The sequence below is a fragment of the Trichomonas vaginalis genome, chromosome II (genome assembly GCF_026262505.1).
Source record: "Trichomonas vaginalis G3 chromosome II, whole genome shotgun sequence".
NCBI lineage: Eukaryota > Parabasalia > Trichomonadida > Trichomonadidae > Trichomonas > Trichomonas vaginalis.
In genome coordinates, this window is record NC_067204.1 from 12716850 (window position 1) to 12742987 (window position 26138).

Sequence of the window (26138 nt, forward strand, 5' to 3'; positions counted from 1 at the left end):
TTTAGCAATAAACAAAAAAATCTAAATTATATCTTTAGATACTAGGATTGATTTAATGACTAAGAACGTTTTTATCAATAATACCATGATTCATAACATATAGACATAACCTAAATATACCAAAGCATTTCTACTTGGAACTAGCGCATCGCCAAAATAATGGGTCAATATTCATTTGACGTAATGCTGATCGAGAGAAGTCTTTATATATAAGCCTTATCACAATGCCACGAATGCACCCAGCTGCAGGCGTGTCTTGTTTAACATTCATTCCTATATATGATGGAACATTAATCAATAATCATGGAAGTATCACTTTTCAAATAACATCATTGTTAAATGAAAGAAAATTGTATGCAAAATTACATTTTGGTAATGGTGAGACGCAATATGTTGAAGTATATATCATTATTATTTAATATACAAACAAACTCTAGTACAAAATTGTATTAATTCAACTTTCATGTCTAATATAAAAACTTTTTTTAAAAAAAGAGATATAATCGTGTATAATATGAGAAAAATGAATATCAATACAAAATAAAATATCAATTAGCTATTGCTGATGACATATCATGAATATTGATCATTTGATTTGATTAATTTTGATAAATATTAGGCTTTTTGCTAGTTACATATTACAATAAGGCTTTTAAATGGATATTTATTGATATGAGCTTATTTCAAAATGACAGTCTTTGATTTATCCACTAATAAGATTTGATGTCACAAAAATCTAGATTTTGGGGCATAAAAACCTAACACCAAATCATAACTTCTGTGCATATACTAAATTGAGTACAGAAATATGTTAATTTTCAGTATTTTTAGAAGAATTCTTATTATCCTTCAAAAAGTCAGTATTTCTGCTGTAATTTTCTACAACATTGTAGTTATTGCACTTTGTCTATGGATTTATATATATGTTATATATAAATTATATATCTAAACTGCCCATAAGTGCAATTTTTATATAAATTGTTTATTTCTTTAACAATTTCATATGAAATATGCTTTTTTAAGCGTATCAAAGCTGTGTTCTTAATGTGCATGGATATATCAAGAAAAATGTCGATAAAAAATATGTGAATTCACAAATTCAGTGAATTTTCGCCGTTTTTTGAATTTTGCTACAGCACTAATATTAAATAATACTAAAATCTTCTGTCTTTGTAAAAGAATAAATTCTGACAAAAAGTGCTCGTTTAAATTTAATGATCATCTGTATGACTAAGTGGTAAAAAGTGTTTATGATCAAAAAAGGGTTACATGCTTAGTCTATTTTTCTGACAGGATACTCTAGATTAACATGATCTCTATTTCATATCTCCGTTTTTAGATTCTTCGACAGATTTTATGATAGAAAACCAAGATTAACAAATTTCCGGCATGTTAATGAAGAAATCTGCAGCTACCCTCAATATTATTTCAATAATCAGTATCGTTTCTCTTACAATTTATTTTTTTCTCAATAATTTAACAAGAAATAACAATACACACTTGGTTTTACGTATAAAAGCTAAGTGTCGAACTTAATCAACTTTACTTACTTAGCAAATGAATATTTTTGTGGTTGCGAGTTCTGAATGCTGAAGTTTTAGATTTCTCTATAAATGATATCATTGCACTTACAATGTTGTTCCAGCCTATCGCATAAATCATAGAAAATCCAAAGAGTGTGGGATAAACTATCCTGTGTCACTTTTTATTAACCTTATTTAAAAAATTAATAAAATAATAATAAAAAATTATTTGAATCTTTTACATTAATTGTTTCTTTTTTAAAAGTACCTTTAAAGTACAATTGTTGTAAACAGAAATTCATCAAAAATGACACCTCAGAAAAGCTAAAATATTGAATTTTTGGAACTTTTGATAGAGCACGTTTTTAAATATTAATTAAAGTAAATGTATATTTTGTAAAGATTCTTTTTAATAAAAAAATAAAATTTTGAAGAAGAACACAAAATCTTCTGAAAAATAATATCACATAAACTCATATTATTTTCTAATATATAACTATTTTATATAAAAATCAAATTCAATGATCTTAAAAGCGAAGGATAAACCTCAAAATTTACGAATATAATGAGTGGGAATATAATGCTTCTCTATCATAAAACCATATGAAATATCAATTTTTGCTTTACGCCTAATTTTTGACGACAATTAGCAAAAAATGTTAAATGTTAACACTCAGTCCATTTGAATATGAAAAATAAAATTGACTTTGATTAAATGTTTTTATTTATCATGCAATTCTTCTTGCGACCAAAGATTTGAATAAAAGTTCAAAAAATAGATAGCTTAAAAAATAATATACGGTAGTGTTTACTAATAGATGAATAGTATATAAATTCTATTAAAATGGATTTGATCCAAAAAAATATAAAACCAAAAATAATTGTTATAATTTAAATGAAGAAGTAATTTAAAACGATTTTATTTATGATCAAATTTTATATATTTTTTTGGATCAAATCCATTTTAATAGAATTTATATACTATTCATCTATTAGTAAACACTACCGTATATTATTTTTTAAGCTATCTTATTTTTTGAACTTTTATTCAAATCTTTGGTCGCAAGAAGAATTGCATGATAAATAAAAACATTTAATCAAAGTCAATTTTATTTTTCATATTCAAATGGACTGAGTGTTAACATTTAACATTTTTTGCTAATTGTCGTCAAAAATTAGGCGTAAAGCAAAAATTGATATTTCATATGGTTTTATGATAGAGAAGCATTATATTCCCACTCATTATATTCGTAAATTTTGAGGTTTATCCTTCGCTTTTAAGATCATTGAATTTGATTTTTATATAAAATAGTTATATATTAGAAAATAATATGAGTTTATGTGATATTATTTTTCAGAAGATTTCATTCTATATGCCTATGAAAAGTACTCTCAAAACTAACTTTTTCCTAATTATAATTAAATCTAGAATATTGTATTATGCTTAGTATTATTTCATTTTTCTCATTCAATTTAGAATTTACAAATGTCAAAAAATTGAGAGTTGTCACTTTTGATGAATTTCTGTTTATTACACAATAAACAAGATTTGAATCTATTGATTCTTGTTGCAAACTTGAATATATTGCTTCAAGCATTTTCAAACATTCGACTTTTTTGTTTTCCAATATTTGTTCATGGTCATTAGCTTTTCGTAATATACGAACAACTTTATCACTATTGATTAATTGAACTTTAAATTTAATCAATAATGCTGGAACAACCGTTGTGTATAATTCAACAACAAAATCTTCTAATTGAATATTCCTTCTCTCTGGGAAATAAGAATGCTTGAGAACTTTGAAATGTGACTCACTGACGTTATTAGTCGCGTCACCTCCGTTGCGATAGCGCTTATTCCAACGATCTAAATGATGCCTCCATTGCCTATCGAAGTACTTTTGGGCTTTCGGTTCAGTGGAAAGAATTTCAAGAATTCGATCATAAACTGCATCTAGGTCTGCAGCTTCTTCTTGAGTGAGGTGCTCTGGAACTTCTTCACTTGTTTCAAACGTTTCTTCTTCTGGAATAAATTCAGAATCGTTTGGATCATCAGAAGATTCTCGTGGTAAAAAGATTTGAGAAGGTTGAAATTCATTTTCGATGAATTCTTCTTCATATTGTTCCTCTTCTTCAATTTCTTCTGCTTGAAGTAAGTGAGATCGAGCCGGTTCCTCTCTAGGATTTTCTTCTTCTTGGTTCTGTTCTTCCTCGGGAGATTCTTCTTTAGTATCGAATACTAATAATTTCATTAGATTATAAAATTCTTCAAAATTGTCTCGTGATTTAAACTTATCCGCTTTTCTTAATATGGCGCGAAGGACATGCACGCCACACCAAAGAATATGACAGTTTGGAATACCTCGCTCAATTGCCTCGGCTATTTGTGGGGCGCAGTCCATACTTATCATCTCGGGTTCTCTATTAATATATTGAAAATAACGACAAACACAATATTGAATATTTTCGCTTGTGTCAGGAGAAATAAAGAAATACAAAAAAGGAAAAACAATAGTATGTTCTGTTTTTCCTGTGAGTGCATATAATGGAATGTTAGCCCTTAGAAGTTTATACGTTGAATCGATGTGAAACGTAGAAATTTGGTGACCAAGGGCCTTCGCTTCGAAAGGTGCATATAAAAAACTAGTTTTCCCGGCTCAGAGATAAATTCAATTAAATCTTCTGGACAACTTTCTTGAACAGATTCGACAAAGATAGCTAAAGAAACTTTTTCATCCGAACTAAAGCGTTTGGAAACAATTTCAGCTCTTTGAGCAAATTTACGTAATGCATCTGGACCTTGTGCAAATATTGAAAGTAACTCTTCGTCTGTATATGAAATATTTAAGTCTTGGAAACACTTAAGTTGAGCTGTAGCATGATTCATATTGTTTTCAAAGTAATGTTTAAGATAATTTCTGACAAATAATGAGGATATTGTTTTTGTTGATTTCGGAGGTGCAGAATGATCATGAGAGTCAGAGTGGATTAGTAGTTCATATTTATCTTGATCTATTATCCGGACTTTGAATTTAGCTTGACATTGTGGATACTTACATTTGTATTCGATCGTGGAGTATTCTTTCCTGCATTTTTGAGAGTAGCCCATGCTAGCTTTTATCTCTTCTTGGATACCAAACTGGAGGAGCTCCATAGTATTGAATATCACGGGCTCCATACAACAAATTGAATAAGGTATTTCAAAATTTGAAGGAAATGGTCCATCATTGAATGTAGTGGCCGGGAATTGAATGACATACAGATAGTTTGAGGAAATTTGTTATAATTAAGGATGTCAATTTGGAAGAAAAGTGAGAAAATTCCTAAAATGCTAAAAATGAATTTTCCAAACGTACTTTTTTATCTCATTTTTTTGATTTTGAAAAAAATTTGGAGAGAAGAACTCTTCGTTTTTGAATTTTATCACGATGGTTTTAAAGTATATTAGACACATGTATTGATATTACTATTTTTGTATATTTTGAGAGAAAATCCCTAAAAATTGAGAAAATCTAAGACGGTTTGAGAAAATATATAAACTATTAAAAATTTGAATTAAACTTCTAATTTGGAAAAAAGAAATTTGGAAAGAAGAAAAATCAAAAATCGAGATTTAGACTCAGCATCAAATGGAGAACAAAATGTTTCTTCATATGAAGGGAAAAAATTTTCTTGTGAACAAATAGAGTTTTTAAAATTTTATTGTATGTAATGAAATAAACAAATATTAAAATTATTTTTTGATAACAAGAAAATTCCCAACAGAAAATATTTGAGACAAAGAAAAAAAGAAAATTGAAAAATATTACTCTCCTTTATATTTCATGAGATTTTAATAAGGGTTTCGTTTTGCGAAAAAAACGTACAATACGCAATTTCGCTAAAAAAACATTTAGCTAGCAATTTCGACCTTTGACTCCACTCAAGACGTCACTTTTTTAATTTTGCGGTATCATATTTTTGGAAAATCTTTATGAATATTATATAAAAAGTCTCTTTAATATCTATATTTCATATTTTTATCGATTTTTAAAGTTTTTGCGAAAAGTATTCAATTATTTTTGCTATTTGGTCGGGTAAATGTCAGATTTGCGACATTTTCTGATATAAAAAAAAAAAAAAAAAAAAAAAGGTAGTGGGGCTTCCAGGCACTTCGTGCCCTCTAGCCCCGAAGATGTTTTGTATAAATGAAGTTTATATTCGGAGGACTCTTCTTCTTCCTCCATTGCTTCTGGGAAGAAGCCTTCTTCTGGGTCGAAAACATTATATAATGTGTCGCTTTTCACAAATTATATATGTTTTCATGGTTTGTCACTTTTCTGTCACTTTTCGGGTAAAAACATTTTTATTATTATATATAAATGAATTTTACAAAACCACCGTTACCGTTCTTTGGAAATAAGAGTAGATGTAAAGATATTATATTGAGAGAACTTAAGAAACTACCGAATGGTCTAACATTTGTAGATTTGTTCGGTGGAAGTTTCTATATATCCCATTTGTGCCATATAATATTCCCAGACTCAAAGATTATATGCAATGACTTCGACAACTATATGGACCGTCTCAAACATATTCCAGACACTAACAAAATATTGAAAGAGTTAAAAGAAAAGATACCTATAGGTAAGATGGAACGTATACCATTAGATAACAAAAATATTGTGAGAGAGGTTTTGAAAAAAGCAGAATATATAGACTGGAATAGTATATCTGCTAGACTATTATATAGTGGTGCTATAAGAGTTCATGACATTGAAACACTTATGTCAAAAGTTTTATATCTTAACTATACAAATGTTTTCAAAGAGGACATAGATAAATATATTGAGGGTATAGAGTTTGTGAGATGTCATTGGACAGATTTGTATGAAAAATATAAAGACAAGGAAAATGTTTTCTTTATAGTGGACCCGCCGTTCTATAACACATGGGATTTTCAATACCAAGTAGACTGGACTTTGAGAGACTCTTTAGAAACTTTAGACGTTTTACATAACCATCCATGCTTTTACTTTACATCCGATAAAAGTGGTTTGGAAACCGTTATGAGATGGTTAGGAGGACATACATGACTATGAGTTTATATATGACAAGATAGAATATGAGAGAGGTCCTATAAACTGGAGAAAGTGTCACAATAAAGAAATTTTATTAGTAAGTAAATGTGGTTTGAAATAGGACTACTTGTTTTAGGTTTTTTCCATTGTGTCATTTATTTATTTGACGTGGCAGAAAAGTACAGAGAATATGAAGATGAACCAATGCCTGCAAATGTTCAGTATATGTACTCGTAAGAGATATTTTATTATCTAATATTAAATGGACGCACAGAATTAGCGAATGCACAGCAACCTGGACAACCAAACCCAGAGAATATTCCAAATGAAGTTAGAATACAAACTGCAATGGCAAACTATGGTCAAGTGCCAACAGATGTACAAATGCAAACTGCCATGTCAAATGACGCTGCGTTAGGTTTGCCACCATGGTATGCAAATATGAGATGGAAAGAGTTTTATACAAACCCTGAAGTGGGATATAAACAACTTTATGCGATGACGCGAACACAGGAGTTGACCCAGAATAGTTTCTACCAGAGGAGAAACAGAATGTATGAGCTCCAGTTAAAGAATGCTATGGAACTCAACAGGAAACGTAAAGACTAGGCGGACATTAGATTTTTACATATAGTAAAATGGGTTTTTTTCAGTAAGATAGGAAACTTCTTTCGAAATGTTGGAAGAGGTATATGGAATGGAATAAAACCGTAGGAAGAGAATTTGGGAACGGTGTCAAAAATATTGGTAAAAGAGTAGGTCAGTTTGTTGGTATTATACCTAAAGACCCTGAACCAGAAGAACAAGCTCCTGTTATAACAACAGCCTGAACCTGCACCACAGTCTAGTTGGCAACCAATCCAACACCTCAACCGTATTAAAAAATTATATTTTTACCGTTCGATAGTAGTTGTATATGAAACTAAGTTTCTAAGTAAAACGCATGGTATAATGGAATTATTCTTTTTCTTCCATCTGTAGTAAAAATACTTGAAAGTCTGAAATACTTCCACTTGGTGGTTCGTATAACTTGTAGGTTTTTCGTAAAAGTATTTGCCAAGCATAAGAAAGAGTTTTGGGCGCCAGAAAATGAAGCATGAACAATAATAGCAGCTGGGTCGAAAACATCTTTAAATAAATATGGTTCATCTCTTGCATATCGACTGTAAATATTTGCTAAAGGAAGTTCGACTTTCTGATTTAACATTCTTTGCAAATAATACCATGACATTGCAGTGAATTCTGTATATATTTGTTCGTCTTTCTTTGGATTGTCTTCGTAGATTTGAAATGACACTTGGAATTTTGTTTGTTCATATACAATTCTCACATAAAGTGTGCTCTCGGTATTTGCATATTCATCAGCATATTTTGCATAACATGAATTTATTTTATCTTCTATATTTTTAACGCAGTCTGTAGAGAAGATGAAAGGTCAACTTGTATTAGCTCAATTTCTTCCCACATTTTTCGTTTCCCTTCAGATATATAATCTATATGAAACCTTACAATAAATGGAAAACTTTTATCTTCTACAGACACAAACTTCATTCTACGAAAGCCAATAGCTTTTGTGACAGATGGGTCTCTTAGCCATCTTAATGGGTAGTCAAAACGATAGCCTTCATGCTTTACGGTCTCTGTCTCAAACTTTTGACCGACATTAGTAAAAAGTTCATCTAATGGTTTAGTTGTAGCAACTCTTGAATTTTCTTTTTCTATTGGAAGCATATTTTATCTAGAATAAAAATGTCAAATGAAACAGCGTCTATGAGAGAAATACAACACAACCGACAACTCATTATGCAAGCTCTAAATAAGAACACAACAAACTTTTCAAACTATTCTAAGATATCTGAGTCATTGAAAGAAGGAAACTTAAAACTGACATTAAACCCAATGACAGATGAGTTTCTGTTTCAAGACAATAAGAACCATACTGTCTGTATAAATCCAACAAAAGGAACTTTAAACGAGAAACCTATAAATGAACTTCTTTTGAAAGCAGATGTTGACAACAAAGCTGACAAAGAATATGTAGACGATGCAATAGCAAAAGAAGAAGAAAGAGCTAACAATGCTTATGCAACAAAAGAACATACTCATCCTGAACTAGCAGACAAAACATATGTTGACAATAAAATGTCAAGTGAAGTGACAAGAGCTGAAAACGAATATTCTAAAAAGACTCATACACATTCTATATCTGAAATAACAGACTTAAACGTTAGCCTTGAAAAGAAAGCAGATAAGGAATATGTGGCTAGTAAGTTAGAGAAGAAAGCGGATAAGGAATATGTGGATGAAAAAGATAACGAAATGAAAGAAAGGGTTGACTGGTACCATGAATGGACATCGGAGACTTTTAAAGTTAAAGCCGATACAGGATGGGTTTCAGGATGTTTAGACCTTAAAGCAGATAAAACTTATGTTAACGATGAGTTAGAGAAGAAAGCAGACAAGAACCATACACATACAAGTTTTACAACTGTTGCTATAGAAAGTATTGAAGGAACGGTTGAAGAAACTGGTGGGGATGCAATATATTGTAAACCTCCTAACTTTCCACAAGGTTTAACATCGGATGACGACATAACGACGATGAGAAACATTAGATGTAAAGATGTTTATGTCATGAAGGATGAACATAATATTAAATTCACTGCTCAAGATTTATATGACAAGAAAGCAGACAAAACAGAGCTTCAAACATTAAAGACAGAAATGCTTCAAACATTATATCCTATAGGCTCTATTTATACGTCAATGAACTCTACCAGACCAGAAACAGTTCTGGGTTTTGGAACTTGGACTCAAATAGTCGACAGGTTTTTGTATTGTGCAAACTCTTCAAAGGAAACAGGTGGAAGTAAAACGATTTCAGGTGAAAATTTACCTGCACATAGTCACTACATAGATTTAAGTACATCTCAAGCAGGTTGGCATAAGCATAGATATTGGGATTGGTCAGCAATGACAAAAGGTAAAGGATATGATGTTAAAGACAACGTTAAGTTTGCTATAAATTGTTACTGGAGTAACACTGAGGGAGGAGGAAACCATACACATCGCGTTACAGGATATACGCAAACAACGGGACAAAGTAAAGACTACATGCCACCTTACATGACAGTTTACGCATGGTATAGAAATGCTTAGTCGTCATTTTCAACTTCTTTAGCATATTCGTCAGGAGTTGTCTTATATTTGTTAGGAACTGTCTTTGAAAGTATACCACCTTGAACTTTGACAAGTTTGAAACGAGGTCTGACAATAGTAGTTTTATCTTCTGCTTGCAGTGTGTACATTTTGCCATGTTTGCCTAAAACTTCATAATATTCTCTTGTATACTTTCTTCTATTTTTACGAACACGAATGTGAGTACCTGTCGAGTTCCCATTGTTGTCATAGTCAATAGTATTTTCATATGGGTCGCGTTTAGGTATTTCTATTTTTACTTTGTCACCTTTCTTAAGTTTGAAGCCCGGCATTCTTTCTTGTTTGTCTCTTTTGACTAAACTATTAAATATATAGTCTTTCTCTAAGTCAGGGTTGTTTTCATTTCTTCGGGGGAGTGGTTTCCCAAACCTTTTTGTTTACGGCTATTGTAAATATTTAAAACTTGTCTCATCTTTGCCATGGAGAAGTGTCTATACTTGTCGTCATATGACATTTCATTTGCTTCACCACCTTGTGGTTGGTTTAAGTCTCTTAACATTTTTATACAACCGTCAATGACACCAAGAGCAGAATGGTTTTGGTCGACAATGAAATATTGGTTTACATTTTTTGAACGCAGATAGTTTTTAATATCATCTGATTTGAAAGAACTTTCACAGTCAGATGTCAGTTTTGTTGGATGGTATTTGTCAACGAATATTGTCAAAGCAGTTTTCACATCTAAAATATTTTTGGACCATAATGGTATGGCTTCACAGTATCTTGTGTTTTGACCGACAAATATTAGCCAGTATGGTGGTCCATCTTCTCTATACCTCGGAATGTTTTCCAAGATATCCATAAACCAAGCATTTGGTGTTGAACTAAAGATTTTTATCATGAGTGCTTTCTTTGTTGCCTTAGAAACATAGGGGTCCTTGTTTGGATTCGTCATTTTTTAACCCATAAGAAATGGGTTTATTTGGCGCATTAGCAGGAGTTGCATCCAGATTTTTGCCCGCAGTGGGAACAATAGCCAGAGGTGTATTTGGAGTTGGAAGGAAGATTTTGAGTACATTAGGTATACTTAAAGAGAAAGCACAACCTATTATACAAACTGTACAGAAAGGTTGGGATGTAGCACGAGATGCAGCAAATCTTATTCCAAATCCTGAAACAAGAGGAAAAGTTCAAGGATGGATGGACAATGTAGGAAGACAAGCAGGAAACTATTATAACAAAGCAAATGACTACTATAACCAAGCAGGACACTATATGGACCAAGGTGAAAGATTCTTTAACAGAGGATATAACCATGCACAACAAGGTAAACAATAACCAACCTCAACCGCCTCAAACTTGGGGAATGTAAAATTTTTTACTGAGATGAATGAACAATACAGCATTGAGACAAATGGGTTTCAAGATGGATTTGTCGACTTCCAGCAGTTACACAAACGTGTTTGTCAAGTTCTTCCTATACCTCAGGAAGTTTTTAGACCGACTTAAAAAACAACAACAACCAGTTGAAAACAAACCAAACTAAAATTTTTTACTGAGATGAAATGACCGAAGAAGTTGAAACGGTAGATTTGACACCACAAACAAAAAAGTCAGAACCATTGTCAAAACCTGTCAAAGAACTTACAGATGAAGAGAAAAATTCAATAATAGAAGGTGCAAGGTCTGGAAATACAAACCCTAACTATAAAGTCACTTTTCATAGAAATGGAACGGCTAGTATCTCAAAAAAGAAACAGACTCTCACAAATAAAATATTGAAGTCTGAAGGAGCTTTTCGAGACAACAGATGGAAAAGTTTACTTCACCGACCAACAGTTCATTATAGAACATCTCATTGACTTAGAGTCGAAATATTCTAAACTTTACAACAAACACAAAAAGTTGAAAGGAAAACAAAAACAAATGGCATATGATATTTACGAAGATGTTGACGACACAACCATACCTGCAAGTGAAGTAAAGTCAGGTGAACCGAAAAGTGACGAAAAACAGATAGAAGAAGAGAAACCAAAAACTGAAGATAAACCAAAACCAAAGTTTAGTTTCCAAACTAAACCAAGTCAACCTTCATTAGCTGGTATGGGTTGGCGTCAAAGACTTATGGCAGCAGGTGGTTATGTAAAGTAAAGAAAAAAAATATTTTTTTATTTTTATAAAAATGCCCCCATATAGAATGGATAGAAAATCTGCTAGAATAAAAGCAGAGTTGCAAAGATATGGTTGGAGAGTTTCGAAGAATTTTAAATATAGGAAGGGAAGACCCATAAAAGTCTATGACAAATTGTCTGGTCTTCGCTACGAAATGGACTTAGAAACAGCACGTGCAAATTATCCAAACAGACTAGAGAGGTTAGAAGAAGAACGTCTTATGGACATGCCTTTCGATGTTTCTGAACCTCAAGTTGAAGGACACGACGGCTTTGCCAGATTCTACTGGAAACATGACGAACAATTGCATCCTTTGAGAAGGAAAAAAGGTAGTGCAGAGGATGGTCATGCTCCCATGGAAAGAACAAGATATGCATATGAGAAGTATCGTGAAGTTAGAAGTCAAATTACATCTGGTCGAACCTTTACAGTAAACTTTGACGAAGGAAAGAACAAAGAAGGCTTCATGGGAGTACTTGCTGCAATTCAAGATGGAAATAAGAAAGGATACAATCTCAGATTGACCATAACAGATTTGGATGGTCACATTTACTATGCAAATGGCAATGTCACAACAGCTGCAAAACTTCTTGACGCTTTCAAGACTACAAAGAGAGAACAAATGTTTGACTCCGACTCAGACATTTTGAATGCAATTGAAGGAATTGCAAGTGTCAAGTTCGAATGGTACCAACCTAACCCTCAAGCAGTCAGACAACATGCTGGATACTTCCCCTTCATAAATAAGTCTGACATTAACCTGACAAGGTATGGAATTTACAATTCAATTGAAACAATTGTCAATGAACCTTGTATTCTTACATGTCTCAGGAACTCTGGTCTTGTTACAGAAGAGAAGATGAAGTATCTTGAGTCATGTGTGAAGACAAGGTACATTCTCAGAGGTCAATTGGCAAAAATTGCACCGTTGGCAAATGTCAATATCCGAGTCAACATTCCGACTGAGAAAGGTTCTTCACATGACGACTATGTTGTTGAGTTCAATTTACCATGGTTGAAGATTGCAATTGTCCACAACCACTTCATGTTGAACGAAAGTCTTACAAACCCATTGTTCGGAAAAGGCAAGTGCAACATTGTCAGAGCTGTAAACATTCTTTTCGAGAAAGGTTTGTTGGAACCAATTCCAGATGACAAGCTGACAGAAACTTTTGTACCAAAAGACGAAACAAACTTTTCACTGTTAGCAAGACCAAAAGTTGTTCCAGACAAAGTTCTAGTACAAAAGAAGTACACAGCTCCAAAAGGAGTTGGATTGTTCGGATACCAACCTGAACCAGAAGAACTTCCAATGAGGTTGCAAGAACTTCAAGATGCTATAAACAAACTTCCATTGAGACATCCAATTGACGTCAAATTGTATTGGAGAGCATCTGAGTTAGGTCAGAAAATTTTATATGAAACAGGTTGCTTTGACGATGTTTATGAGATAACAGGAGAAGTTTCTCAAAAGATAAGAGACTCACTTGAATTTCCACGAACCGGACCCATTGGATGCGATAAGTTCGACTCATATGAAAAAATATACTATGTCGACCTTAACGCTGCGTACATGAGGTTCGTCCAATATATCCCGACTGGAATTCCAAACGAAGATGGTGAGTTCCCGGGAAGGAACTATACAGTTGGAAAAGTCATACAACAACTGTATGATATTAGGAAAGCTTCAAACCCCAAACTTGCAATGACACTCAAATTGCTTATGAATTCGACATGGGGATATTCCATTAAGAAACCTCAAGAGATGAAGAGTAAACATTATGAGAAGGTCGACAACTTTGTTGAAAGGTTTTCTCCTTTTGTTTTGAAGTACGAATTCACTCAAGGTCAAAGTGGCTTAGTAACCACATTAAAACCTATTGTCGAACATTGGTCTTACCCTCAGTTCGCAAAGGCAGTCCTTGACAACTACAACAAATTCTTCTCCGAAGTCAAATCCAAAGTGAAGGTTTACTATGAGAACATTGACGCACTCATGACGAACGAAGAAGGATACAACAAACTCATTGAAATGGGAATGGTCGGTGAGAAGATGGGCTGTTTTAAATTGGACAAAATTTTCACCGAAGTTCATGTCCTCTCCAAGCGTAAGTACTGGGGCATACTTGAAGACGGCACAGAAATAAAACATTGCATGAAATAAAACAATTTATTTTTGACACTTTCACAAAAAACATAAAAAAAGTAAGTTAAAATGAGATGTTTACTGAACTGGTTGGATGTCGCCTTCACAGGTTATGTAGAATGGTTGACCCGAGAAGTGAAGGAGACCCTTGAGAATTTGGCTCATTCTTGGGAAAGGGTTCTCTCTGTTTGGAAGTAGTATCCAAGGACGCTTGGCAAAGAACTTGAGAAGAGCTTCTTTCTTTGCTTGCTTTATGTCGTCGTAGGCTGTCCCGTCTGGTATTTGAATTGGAATTCCAGTCGAAGTCTCGAGATTCAAGGCAGCCCTTCCCGTTATCCAACAGTTAACAAGCTTGCCTTTTACATTCTGCCTGAGGAAGTCTTTAACAAGCTCGTTAATTTCAATTAGGTAAATTGCCTCGTCGGTAGGTTCGACCTCGACCATTGCTACTGTCAGTAAAAGTACTGCTTACTGTCAGAAAAGTACTGCTACTGTTCAGTAAAAAGTACTGCTACTGTCAGTAAAAGTACTGCTACTGTCAGTAAAAGTACTGCTACTGTCAGTAAAAGTACTGCTACGAGCAGTAAAAAGGAAAATTTGAGAGGGTTTTCGACGATAAAGTATGCTACTGTCAGTAAAAGTACTGCTACTGTCAGTAAAAGTACTGCTACTGTCAGTAAAAGTACTGCTACTGTCAGTAAAAGTACTGCTACTGTCAGTAACAGTACTGCTAGTAGCAGAGATTTTTATCGTTGTGGTCCGACGGTTAAGCCACAAACGAATGTCCGACGTCCCACCAACTGAGTCCATTCCCAAACCAGAAGAACCTAAAGCACCAGCCCCTGCACCTCAGTTCCAGCAATTCCAATCTCAATCCAAATTACTACCAATTCCAATCTCAATCCAAATCGAAGAGAGACCAAGAGTTCGAAGAAGGTCTGAACCGCTTACGCAAAGAGTATGCTACAGCTCCAACCCTTGGTTGTTCCAGCAATTCCAATCTCAATCCAAATTACTACCAATCTCAATCCACATCGAAGAGAGACCAAGAGTTCGAAGAAGGTCTGAACCGCTTACGCAAAGAGTATGCTACAGCTCCAATTGAGAGAAAGTTGTTGCTAAATTCAGTAAAAATAATGTTTAGGTGAAGAGGTGAGATTTCACCTCTTTTCTCACCTGTTTTCTCACCCTCTTGAATTTGTCATGAATTTCCTTAGATAGAAAAAATAAAGTTAGTTTTATACAAAATTCATGCGGGAAATTCTTGAGTTTTTGAAAGAATACGGTGGAGCCAAAAGTGGCTCGACCTCAAAACAAGCATTTTATGAGCTTACAAAGGGTGTTATGAATGAATTCAGCAACATACATCCTGACCTCGTTCATTTTGTCATAAATTTACACCAAAAATAATGTTTAGGTGAAGAGGTGAGATTTCACCTCTTTTTTCACCTGTTTTTTCACCTCATGAATTTTCATGAATTTCCTTAAGATAAAAAATATATTTTAGTTTTTTATAAAATATTTTTTTTTATTTTTATTGTAAGAACATGTTAGCAACAACTTCACCAAACTCGTTAGTCATGAATCCTACGTCAATGTTAGTAGAAATGAAAAACTTCATTCCTTCTTCATATACTTTTGAAACAGAAATCCAGAAGATAAAGCAGGAATTGTTAACAAGTAATTTAGACTGTAGTGCGAAAGATGAAACAAATGAACAGTATCTTTATGAAATGCAGGACATTATTGACCATTTACCCAAATTGCCTGAAATTCAGCAGCAAAAACTCACTATTCCCGAATTTGACGAAATTGAAGTGAAACCAACTGACTCAGTAGAAATAGAAGTTCATACGAAAGGTAAATTATTGAATTCCTTGGTTTTCATTGCAACCATAAGGTTATGGACAAAGATTGCGACATGGTATATAAAAATGTTTCTGACATATATAAATCTGAGGAGTTTAAGACTTACGATAACTTTGTTTCATTAGTTGCAAAATGTGTTTGGGAAATAAGAGATAAAGATAGAAGAGGCAAAGTATGGAACGAACAAATAAGACCCGCTATGTTTGAGATGAAGAGAGCAATTGACGCCTTAGTTGTTTTAGCTGGTTTTATTTCAATGTATAACGCAAAAATGAACCCGCAATGTTCAAAATGTAAGGCAGCAATTAGGAAATATAACTACTCCGTCAAAGAGATAGAACGTATGCGAAACGACTATGCAGACTTAAAGAAAGAAGCAGAAAAACCAGCAGAAAATAAAATGGATATGTTAGCATTTCTGAACAAAAACTATCCAACAGCAGAAGATTTCCTTCTATCTGACGTCAAGAAGAAATATAAAGAGACTTTCGGCATTGTTAAAACTTTTGATATCCTCAGCGAAGAAATAGAAGCTACGAAATTGTTCAGGATTTCAAATATACATCGTACAATTCATGTAAAACGCTTATAAAATAACTGAGGTGAGAAAACAGGTGAGAAAACGGGTGAGATGTCACCTCTTCACCTAAACATTATTTTTGTCTGATTTACGCTCATTACGAAGAAGTCTTGACAAAACATATACGTTTAGTTTCGATGAAATCATGACAAAGAATGTACGATGAAGTCTTGACAAAACATATACGAAGAAATCATGAAAATTCATGAGGTGAGAAAACAGGTGAGAAAACGGGTGAGATGTCACCTCTTCACCTAAAATATATTTTTGTCTGATTTACGCTCATTACGAAGAAGTCTTGACAAAACATATACGTTTAGTTTCGATGAAATCATGACAAAGAATGTACGATGAAGTCTTGACAAAACATATACGAAGAAATCATGAAAATTCATGAGGTGAGAAAACAGGTGAGAAAACGGGTGAGATGTCACCTCTTCACCTAAACATTATTTTTGTCTGATTTACGCTCATTACGAAGAAGTCTTGACAAAACATATACGTTTAGTTTCGATGAAATCATGACAAAGAATGTACGATGAAGTCTTGACAAAACATATACGAAGAAATCATGAAAATTCATGAGGTGAGAAAACAGGTGAGAAAACGGGTGAGATGTCACCTCTTCACCTAAAATATATTTTTGCTGAAAAATGACCAAATTTCATGAATTTCCTTAAGACAGAAAAAATAAAGTTAGTTTTTTATAAAATATTTTTTTTATTTTGTATGTAAGAACAGAAATGTTAAACATTGAGTTTGAAACAGTTAAAAAGATAGACAATGACACCAAATTGGTTAGAATAGGTGATTTAAACGTAAGATACTCAAAGAAATACAACAAATATTCTTTGTCAGACATTATATCTCCATTTGAAAAGAAAACATGGCATTGGGTTAAAATTGCTTCTACTCAGAAAATTTTGACAAGAAATCCTAAGCTTATGATATCGGTAAGATTCTATGGAACTACAGCATATCTTATAGACAAAAGTCTTATACCAATAGTTTTGTTATGGATTGACCCAGTTGTTGGATATAACTTCATAACATATGGTTCATTCGATACGGAACGTTGCAGTGAAGGCTTACTTTACATCGTTCAGAAACCGAAGGACTTCAATACAAAGAGATATAAGATAGGAAGAACATATAATATAACTCAAAGATATGACAGTACAGTCAATAGAGTCAAGGTTGTGTTCGTTAACGATATGAGAGCTGCTGAAACAGAACTACTTGAAAAGTTTGAGAAAATGTATGGTGCTCCCATAAAAGGTAAAGAAACGTTTGAAGTAGATGAGATAGATAAAGCTATAAAATTATTTGACGAAGTTGCTGAAAAATACATGTAAAGCGTTTATTTTTGGTCTTTTGTGAAAGTCAGAAAAAATAAAGTTAGTTTTATTTTTATTTATTTTTTTATTTTGTATGTAAAGACAGATATGTCAACAACAGAGAACACAACAACAGTTATAGTCCATGAAGCTATAAATGAAGAATATGAGTGGGTTCAGTTTAACAAACAACTCCGTCTCATTCGTTCAGTCAAAGACGATATGTACCAAATGCAAAGTATTTTGACAGCATGTTTTGCTCCAGATACTAAGAAACCACAAGACTGGTTTAGGAACCAAAGCACACAAGAACTATTAAATGAAGCTGAAAATTCGACTACGGATTTTTTCGTAGTCGCAAAAACTCGAGTAGGGAAAAAAACGCAGTCGCCTAAAACTCATGAAAACAGTGAAGAACAGCGAGTAGGTAAAAAACCCCAGTCGCCAAAACTCTATGAAAATCGTGAAAAATTGCCAAACGGTTTGAGAGGATATTATGTACATAGACTTCTTGTAAATGCTGTTGCAATGTGGGCTTCGCCTCGTTATGCTTGGTATATTTACAGACTTCTTGACGAAATTCATAGACAAGAACGTGAAGAGCTAGAGAACAAGCTTGAAGCAAAAGACAAAAGCGTTCAGAAAAGAATACCACGTTCGGTACCAAAAGGTAAGGAAAAGAACTATAAGTATATGATTTATACTGAAGAGATGGAAAATGAAGAAGACAGAGATATGGTTATGTTGCATTTAGTCAGAAGAAACAACAAAAGCTTTTACGACCTTGCTAAGATTTACAAATCTGACAGAAATTGGTTCTATCGCGAAAACTTACCGATTTCAATGACCCCAAATGAAGATGTGAAACAAATAGTTCAAGATACGTTACCTCAGACACACTATGATATGAAAGGTTGTACAATACTTACATTCAAAGAAGATTTGCCGCTACTGAAGGAAAAGATAACAGAGTATTTCGATAACTTCAAAGAGGAAGAGTAAATGAACCATTTATTTTTCAAGCTTGACACCAAAGATGGCTCAGGTAGCTCTAGATGGTAAATTGTCTTGTCAAATCCTTCTGGCATTCCGAGTCCTTCCTTCCGACAAGAAAAAAATTTCCCGACAACTGGAAAAGTTTTTCTTTCCGACAGGAAAAGTTTTTCTTTCCGACAGGAAAAATTTTTTCTGTTGTCCGTCCGTAAACCATTCAAATTTTCGAAAATTGAGAACTTTTTGGCCGACCTTCAGGAAAAATTTTTCTTTCCGACAGGAAAAGTTTTTCTTTCCGACAGGAAAAGTCCTTCCTTCCGACAGGAAAAGTCCTTCCTTCCGACAGGACACAAACGAATGTCCGACGTACCACCAACCGAGTCCATTCCAAAGCCAGAAGAACCGACAGCCCCAGCACCACAACAGACTAAGACTAAAACACTTACATTTTCAAGCTTGACTTTTTACAATTTGAACTTTGTTTGCGTAGATATGAATTCTGAAAGAAGTATGAGGGTCTTGTATGACTTTATACTTCTCCCATAGTTCATGTCTGTCAAACTTACCTGCCATGGACTCTTTCATAAGTTCCATGAAATCGTCTTCGGACAATCCGGGGAAAAGTATAATGTCAGTCAGTATTCTCTTTACATCTTTACTTAAACTCTTTGCTGTCTGTACACAAATGACAACTGAGATGTTAAAGTGTCTGAGCTTCTTAAGAATTCGACACATGTCTTGTTCTCTATTCTTTAACAAAGGATGAGAAGCAAAGTCATCTAAGATAAGAAGACATCTATGAGGGTAAGTCTTCCAATCGTAAGATTGCAATTTCTTCGAAATGTATTCTATCTCTTTCTGTTTGTTTCTGAAGTGTTTCTTCTCTAATATTCTCTGCATTTCCTCATTTGGGTCTTTAAACTTAGAATTTATATACTCATTTATAGCATTATACTTCAAAACTCTTCTTTGGTACTTCTTTATCCAATCTAACAACTCAGTATCCTTTATACATACTAACTTAGACTTCTTTATAATATCTTTGAACGAATTGACGGTTTGGTCAAATTGACCAGAAGTACTACAAATGACTACTAACTCATAGAATGGGTTCTTCTCATCTAGTTCTTGTTGTTGTGCAGCCATTTTAAGATAAGTGAAAGTCTTACCCGACCCAGGTGGTGCGATTAGACCTGTTATACCATTCTGAGCAAATAAGAACTTGTCATGTATGGGTTTTATCTGAGCATTTTCTAACTTCCTCTTGTTCTTGTTTAAAACATTCTCAAATTTCTTGTCAATGTCAGCAAACTTTTTTTCTAACATATTTTTAGAAAAATTAAAAATTTATCTTTTAGGAAATGTCTAGCGATTTCGCTATCTATATTCGAGACAAGCTTTTCGACAGCAAAACATCTGTAGACCATAAAATCTTACATAGTGTAAACAAGAAAGGTGAATTTGTTCTAAAGTTCTGTTTCTGGGAATATGACAAGAACCATAAAACATTAAGCAGAGCAGTCTTAAAATTTGTCAATGACAGACTTGTTGACAGAGATGACGCCGATTGGAAAGATGAAGTCCAACAAAAGTTCTTAGAATGCAAAGAAGACACATGCGCTGTTCTTGAAGATGAAATAGAAAACAGAATAGATGAGCTATTAAAGGACAAAGAACTTTTACATAAATATGGTTGCGCCAAATTTGACATAACTCCACCAGAGAAGAAGAAGAAGAGAGAAAAGAAAGAAAAGAAAGTAGAAGAAGAGAAGAAAGAACCTGAACCAGTTCCAGAAAAAAGAAATTTGACATGTAAAAATAAAATTTTATTTTTAGAACATTTCTGGGTCAATGTCAATGTTCTCTTCCTCTTTAGGGGCAAACACTGGCTTAGACTCTAAAATCTTTTTACCCAATTTACCTTGAACTTCAACTATCTTAGACTCATAATATTCATAGTCGTCTGCTTTCTTTGGTTCATAAGGTATAACAAGTTTGTATGCTTTGCCTTCTTTAAGGTTTGAAAACCTTCTGTCAAAACTTTCTTTGACTGTTAACATACCGTCAATGTATAAGTCTTCAAATTTCGCACCATTTTTAGTCACAATAGCAAACTTAACTGGTTCGATGTTCCAAACTTTGTCAAATGTAGACTTTTCAAAATGGTAGAAGTAAACATTCAAATATGCGAATGGAGCTAACTTATCTTTGACTTCTGTCATGTACTTATTTACTGAGATGAATTTTGCCATCTTTTCTATCGGATAAAAAAATATTTTTTTAAAATTTACTCAGAAAAATTTTTCTTTGTATATACGCCATTCTGAACATCTAAAAGACTTTTGACATTTGCCAAGAATGTTCGTTTAGACGCTGTCATATAACATACTCTTGACAATACAATAGAGCCAAAAGAAGAAGAAAGAGCTTTAACAATGCTTAAAAATGCAACAAAAGAACATACTCATCCTTGAACTAGCAGATCAAACACATTATGTTTACAGAATAAAATGTCAAGTGAAGTGAACAAGAGCTGAAAAAGCGAAAATATTATTTCTAAAAGACCTGCATACACATTCTAATAATCTGAAAATAACAGACTTAAAACGTAGCCTGAAAGAAAGCAGATAGGATTGTGGCTAGTAGTTAGAGAAGAAAGCGGAATAGAGGATATATGTGGATGAAAAGAATAACGAAATGAAGAAGGGTTGACCTGGTACATGAAATGGACACGGAGACTTTTAAAGTTAAAGCCGATACAGATGGGTTTAGGACGTTTATGCAACCATGCTAAAGCAGATAAACCTTTATGTTAAACGGTAATGAGTACTATGAAGAAAGCAGTACAAGAGAACCATCACTACCACAGTTTACAACTGTTTGCTATACGGAAAAGTATTGAAGGAAGGTTGAAGAAAAGCTGGTGGGGATGATATTAAATTGTGTAGACCTCGCTGAATTTCCACAAAGGTTTAACAAAGGGTGACGCGAGGAGACATAACGAACGAATGAGAATACATTAGATGTAGATGATTTATGTCATGAGAGGATGCACATAATTTAAATTCACTGCTCAAGATGTTATATATAAGCACAAAACAATGTAACATGAGTTAGAAAAATAGAGGCTTCGAAAAAAACAGATTAGAAAGTGACAGATAAATGTCTTCAAACATTATACTAGTACGGGTCTATTTTACGGTTCCAATGAATCTACCAGACCCCCAAGAAAAACAGTTCTGGGTTCTTGGGAAAACTTGGACCTCAAATAGTCCGACATGGGGGTTTTTTTGTATTGTGCAAACTCTTCAAAGGAATCAGGTGAAGTAAAGACGATTTCAGCGTGAAAACGTTATACCTGCACAAGTCCACTACTAAGATTTAAGCTACATCTCAAGCAGGTTGGCATAAGCAATAAATTTTGGGCATTGGCCACGCATGACAAAAAGTGTAAAGGATTGATGTTAGAAGACGACGTTGTTAGTTTGCTATAACACTTGTTACTTGGGAGTGAACACTGCAGGGAGAATAGGAAACCATACAAGCAATTCGCGTTACAGAGATATACGACAACAACGGACAAAGTAAGACTACAATGGCCACTTATCAATAGACAGAGTTTGCAACGGCATGGTATATGAAATGGCTTAGTCGTCATTTTCACTTCTTCCTTTTACCAGCATATTGGTTCGTGATGGAGTTGTCCTTATACTTTGTTAGGTAATGTTCTTTGAAAGTAATAGCCACTTGGAACTTTGAACAAGTTGAAAACTGAGGTCTTGAAATAGTAAGTTTTATCTTCTTGCTTGGCAGGTGTGTACCAGTTTTGCCAATGTTTGCCTAAAACTTCATAATATTCTCTTGTAATACTTTCCTTCTATTTTTACGAACACGAATTGACGAGTCACATGTCGAGTTCCCATTGTTTTCTGTCATAGTACAATAGTATTATTCATATTGGGTCGCGTTTTCTAGGTATTTCCTCTCATCTTTTAACTTTTGGTCACCTTTCTTTAGTTTGAAGCGCTGGCATCTTTCTTGTTTTGGCCTCTTTTGACTAAATCTATTAAATATATAGTCCTTTCTCTAGTCAGGGTTTGTTTTTTTCATTCTCTTCGGGGAGTGGTTTCCCAAACTTTTGTTTACGGTATTGTAATATATTTAAAATTTGTCTGCATCTTTTGCCATGGGAGAAATGGTCTATATTGTCGTCATCATATGACATTTCATTTGCCCTCTCACACCTTGTGGGTTGGTTTAAGTCTCTTCAAGATCTTTTTATACAACTGTCCAATGACACAAAGAGCAAATGAATGGTTTTTGGTCGACAATGAAATATATGGTTTACATTTTCTATGAAATCTTGACAGATAGTTTTTTAATAATCAGTCTGATTTTGAAAGACACTCTTCACTAGTCAGATGTCAGTATTTAGTTGATGGGTATTTGTCCAACGAATATTGGTCAAAGCAGTTTTTCAACATGCTGAAAATATTTTTGGCCTGGAAAGGTATGGCTTTCACACGTATCTCATTGTGTCTTTGAGCGACCACTAATATTAAGCCACGCTATGGTTGGTCCAAATGCTTCTCTACTACCTCGAGGAATGTTTTATCCAAGTCATCCATAACAAGCAGCATTTGGTGAACCTTTGATACAGAGATTTTATCAATGCAGTGCTCTTCCTTTTGTTGCTTAAAAACTTATCAGCGGTCCTTGTTTTGGATTTCGTACATTTCTTAACCCATAAAGAAATGGGTTTAATTTGGCCGCATTAGCAGAGGTTGGCATCCAGATAGTATTTTTGGCCGCGCAGTGGGACAACTAGCCAGAGGTGTATCATTGAGTTGGAAGGAAGATTTTGAGTAACACTTAGGTATACTATAAAGAGAAAGCACCAACCAACTATTATACAAACTGTACGAAAGGTTGGGATGTAGGACGAGGATGCAGCAAATCTTATTCCAAATCTGAAACAAGAGGAAAAGGTTCAAGGATGGATGGACAATATGTAGGAAGACAAGCAGAGAAACTATTATAACAAAGCAAATGACTACTAATACACCACAAAGACAGGACACTATATGGACATAGGAAAGATTTCTTTAACAGAGGATATAACCATGCACGAACAATGGGTAAACATAAAACCTCAACCGCCTCAACATTGGGGAATGTAAAATTTTTTAACTTGAGAATGAAATGAACAATACAGGCATTGAGACAAATGGGTTCAAGATGGATTTGTCGCTTCCAGCAGTTTACACAACAGTGTTTGTCAAGTTCTTCGTATACCTACGTATGAAGTTTTAGACACGACATTAAAAAACAACAACAACCAGTTGAAACACAAACCAAACTAAAAATTTTTTACTGTAGATAAATGTACAGAACACAGAAAAGTATGAAATATGGTAGATTTGACACCAACAAAGAAGCTCAGACTTGTCAACCTGTCAAGATTACAGATGAGAGAAAAATTCAATAATAGAAGGTGCAGGTCTGGAAATACAACCCTAACTATAAAGTCACTTTTCATAGAAATGGAACGGCTAAGTATCTCAAAAAAGAACAGACTCTCACAAATAAAAAATATTGAAGTCTGAAGGAGCTTTCGGAGACAACAGATGGAAAAGTTTACTTCACCGACCCACAGTTCATTATAGAAACATCTCATTGACTTAGAGTCGAAAATATTTCTAACTTTACAACAAACACAAAAAGTTGAAAGGAAAACAAAAACAAATGGCATATGATATTTACGAAGATGTTGACGACACAACCTACTGCAAGTGAGAGTAAATGTCAGGTGAACCGAAAAGTGACGGAAAAACGATAGAAGAAGAGAAACCAAAAACTGAAGATAAACCAAAACCAAAGTTTAGTTTCCAACTAAACCAAGTCAACCTTCATTAAGCTGGTAATGGGTTGGCGTCAAAGACTTATGGCAGCAGGTGGTTATGTAAAGTAAAAAAAAAATATTTTTTGTATTTTTATAAAAATGCCCCATAATAGAATGGATAGAAAATCTGCTAGAATAAAAGCAGAGTTGCAAAGATATGGTTGGAGAGTTTCCGAAGAATTTTAAATATAGGAAGGGAAGACCCATAAAAGTCTATGACAAATTGTCTGGTCTTCGCTACGAAATGGACTTAGAAACAGCACGTGCAAATTATCCAAACAGACTAGAGAGGTTAGAAGAAGAACGTCTTATGGACATGCCTTTCGATGTTTGTGAACCTCAGTTTGAAGGACACGACGGGCTTTGCCAGATTCTACTGGAAACATGACGAACAATTGCATCCTTTGAGAAGGAAAAAGGTAGTGCAGAGGAAGGTCATGCTCCACATGGAAAGAACAAGATATGCATATGAAGAAGTACGGTGAAGTTTTAGAAGTCAAATTACATCTGGTCGAACCTTTACAGTAACTTTGACGAAGGAAAGAACAAGAAGGCTTTCATGGGAGTACTTGCTTGCAATTCAAGATGGAAAAAGAAAGGATACAATCTCAGATTGACCATAACAGATTTGGATGGTCACATTTACTATGCAAATGGCAAATGTCACAACAGCTGCCAAAACTTCTTTGACGCTTTCAAGACTACAAGAGAGACAAATGTTTGACTCCGACTCAGACATTTTTGAATGGCAATTGAAGGAATTGCAAGTGTCAAGTTCGAATGGTACACCTAACCCTCAAGCAGTCAGAGCCAACATGCTGGATACTTCCCTTCATAAATATAGTCTGACATTAACCTGACAAGGTATGGATTTACAATTCAATTGAAACAATTGTCAATGACACCTTGTATTCTTACATGTCTCAGGAACTCTGGTCTTGTTAGCAGAAGAGAAGAATGAAGTATCTTGAGTCCATGTGTGAAGACAAGTGTACATTCTCAGAGGTCAATTGGCAAAAATTGCACCGTTGGGCAAATGTCAATATCCGAGTCAACATTCGACTGAGAAAGGTTCTTCACATGACGAACTATGTTGTTGAAAGTTCAATTTTACCATGGTTGAAGATTGCAATTGTCCACCAACCACTTCATGTTGAACGAAAGTCTTACAAACCCATTGTTCGGGAAAAGGCAAGTGGCAAGCATTGTCAGAGCTGTAAACATTCTTTTCGAGAAAGGTTTGTTGGAACCAATTTCAGATGACAAGCTGACAGAAACTTTTGTACCAAAAGACGAAACAAACTTTTCACTGTTAGCAGAACCAAAAGTTGTTCCAGACAAGTTTCTAAGTCAAAAGAAGTACACAGCATTCCAAAAGGAGTTGGATTTGTTCGGAT

The 26138-nt window shown here is 34.0% G+C and overlaps 9 protein-coding genes and 1 pseudogene across 10 annotated transcripts, besides 6 other annotated features; 7 read left to right on the forward strand and 3 right to left on the reverse strand.

Annotated features, from left to right (window-relative positions):
- Window positions 1-1674: 1674 nt before the first annotated feature.
- Window positions 1675-1805: a mobile genetic element.
- Window positions 1806-1843: a mobile genetic element.
- Window positions 1844-3020: 1177 nt separating this feature from the next.
- Window positions 3021-3057: a mobile genetic element.
- A 1-nt stretch (window position 3058) lies between these two features.
- On the reverse strand, window positions 3059-3934 carry TVAGG3_0534680 (MULE transposase domain-containing protein; the record flags this gene model as incomplete). Its single annotated transcript, XM_001298909.1, has 1 exon — window positions 3059-3934. A coding segment is annotated over one exon (876 nt), but the record flags the coding sequence as incomplete, so codon positions are not given.
- Window positions 3059-4809: a mobile genetic element.
- Window positions 4084-4677, reverse strand: TVAGG3_0534690 (MULE transposase domain-containing protein; the record flags this gene model as incomplete). The annotated part of the gene is made up of 1 exon (XM_001304421.2): window positions 4084-4677. The coding sequence occupies one exon, from the start codon at window positions 4675-4677 to the stop codon at window positions 4084-4086; it is 594 nt and encodes a 197-aa protein (XP_001304422.2).
- A 3958-nt stretch (window positions 4810-8767) lies between the features above and the next one.
- Window positions 8768-20117: a mobile genetic element.
- Window positions 11669-11893, forward strand: TVAGG3_0534710 (phage tail repeat-like family; the record flags this gene model as incomplete). The annotated part of the gene is made up of 1 exon (XM_051237730.1): window positions 11669-11893. One exon carries the CDS (start codon window positions 11669-11671, stop codon window positions 11891-11893), a length of 225 nt encoding a protein of 74 aa, XP_051095554.1.
- On the forward strand, window positions 11940-14078 carry TVAGG3_0534720 (DNA/RNA polymerases family; the record flags this gene model as incomplete). The annotated part of the gene is made up of 1 exon (XM_051237731.1): window positions 11940-14078. The coding sequence occupies one exon, from the start codon at window positions 11940-11942 to the stop codon at window positions 14076-14078; it is 2139 nt and encodes a 712-aa protein (XP_051095555.1).
- TVAGG3_0534730 (uncharacterized protein) lies at window positions 14842-15165 on the forward strand (the record flags this gene model as incomplete). Its single annotated transcript, XM_051237732.1, has 1 exon — window positions 14842-15165. The coding sequence occupies one exon, from the start codon at window positions 14842-14844 to the stop codon at window positions 15163-15165; it is 324 nt and encodes a 107-aa protein (XP_051095556.1).
- On the forward strand, window positions 15608-16521 carry TVAGG3_0534740 (annotated as a pseudogene). Its single transcript has one exon. A coding segment is annotated over exon 1 (914 nt).
- On the forward strand, window positions 17454-17864 carry TVAGG3_0534750 (organellar and viral DNA polymerase type B; the record flags this gene model as incomplete). Its single annotated transcript, XM_001295381.1, has 1 exon — window positions 17454-17864. One exon carries the CDS (start codon window positions 17454-17456, stop codon window positions 17862-17864), a length of 411 nt encoding a protein of 136 aa, XP_001295382.1.
- Window positions 17955-18848, forward strand: TVAGG3_0534760 (KilA, N-terminal/APSES-type HTH, DNA-binding family; the record flags this gene model as incomplete). Its single annotated transcript, XM_001295380.1, has 1 exon — window positions 17955-18848. One exon carries the CDS (start codon window positions 17955-17957, stop codon window positions 18846-18848), a length of 894 nt encoding a protein of 297 aa, XP_001295381.1.
- Window positions 20118-20200: 83 nt separating the features above from the next.
- On the forward strand, window positions 20201-20655 carry TVAGG3_0534770 (uncharacterized protein; the record flags this gene model as incomplete). The annotated part of the gene is made up of 1 exon (XM_051237733.1): window positions 20201-20655. A coding segment is annotated over one exon (455 nt), but the record flags the coding sequence as incomplete, so codon positions are not given.
- Window positions 20656-20671: 16 nt separating this feature from the next.
- On the reverse strand, window positions 20672-21091 carry TVAGG3_0534780 (protein of unknown function, DUF4108 family; the record flags this gene model as incomplete). The annotated part of the gene is made up of 1 exon (XM_051237734.1): window positions 20672-21091. One exon carries the CDS (start codon window positions 21089-21091, stop codon window positions 20672-20674), a length of 420 nt encoding a protein of 139 aa, XP_051095558.1.
- A 316-nt stretch (window positions 21092-21407) lies between these two features.
- Window positions 21408-26138: part of a mobile genetic element that runs on past the window's edge.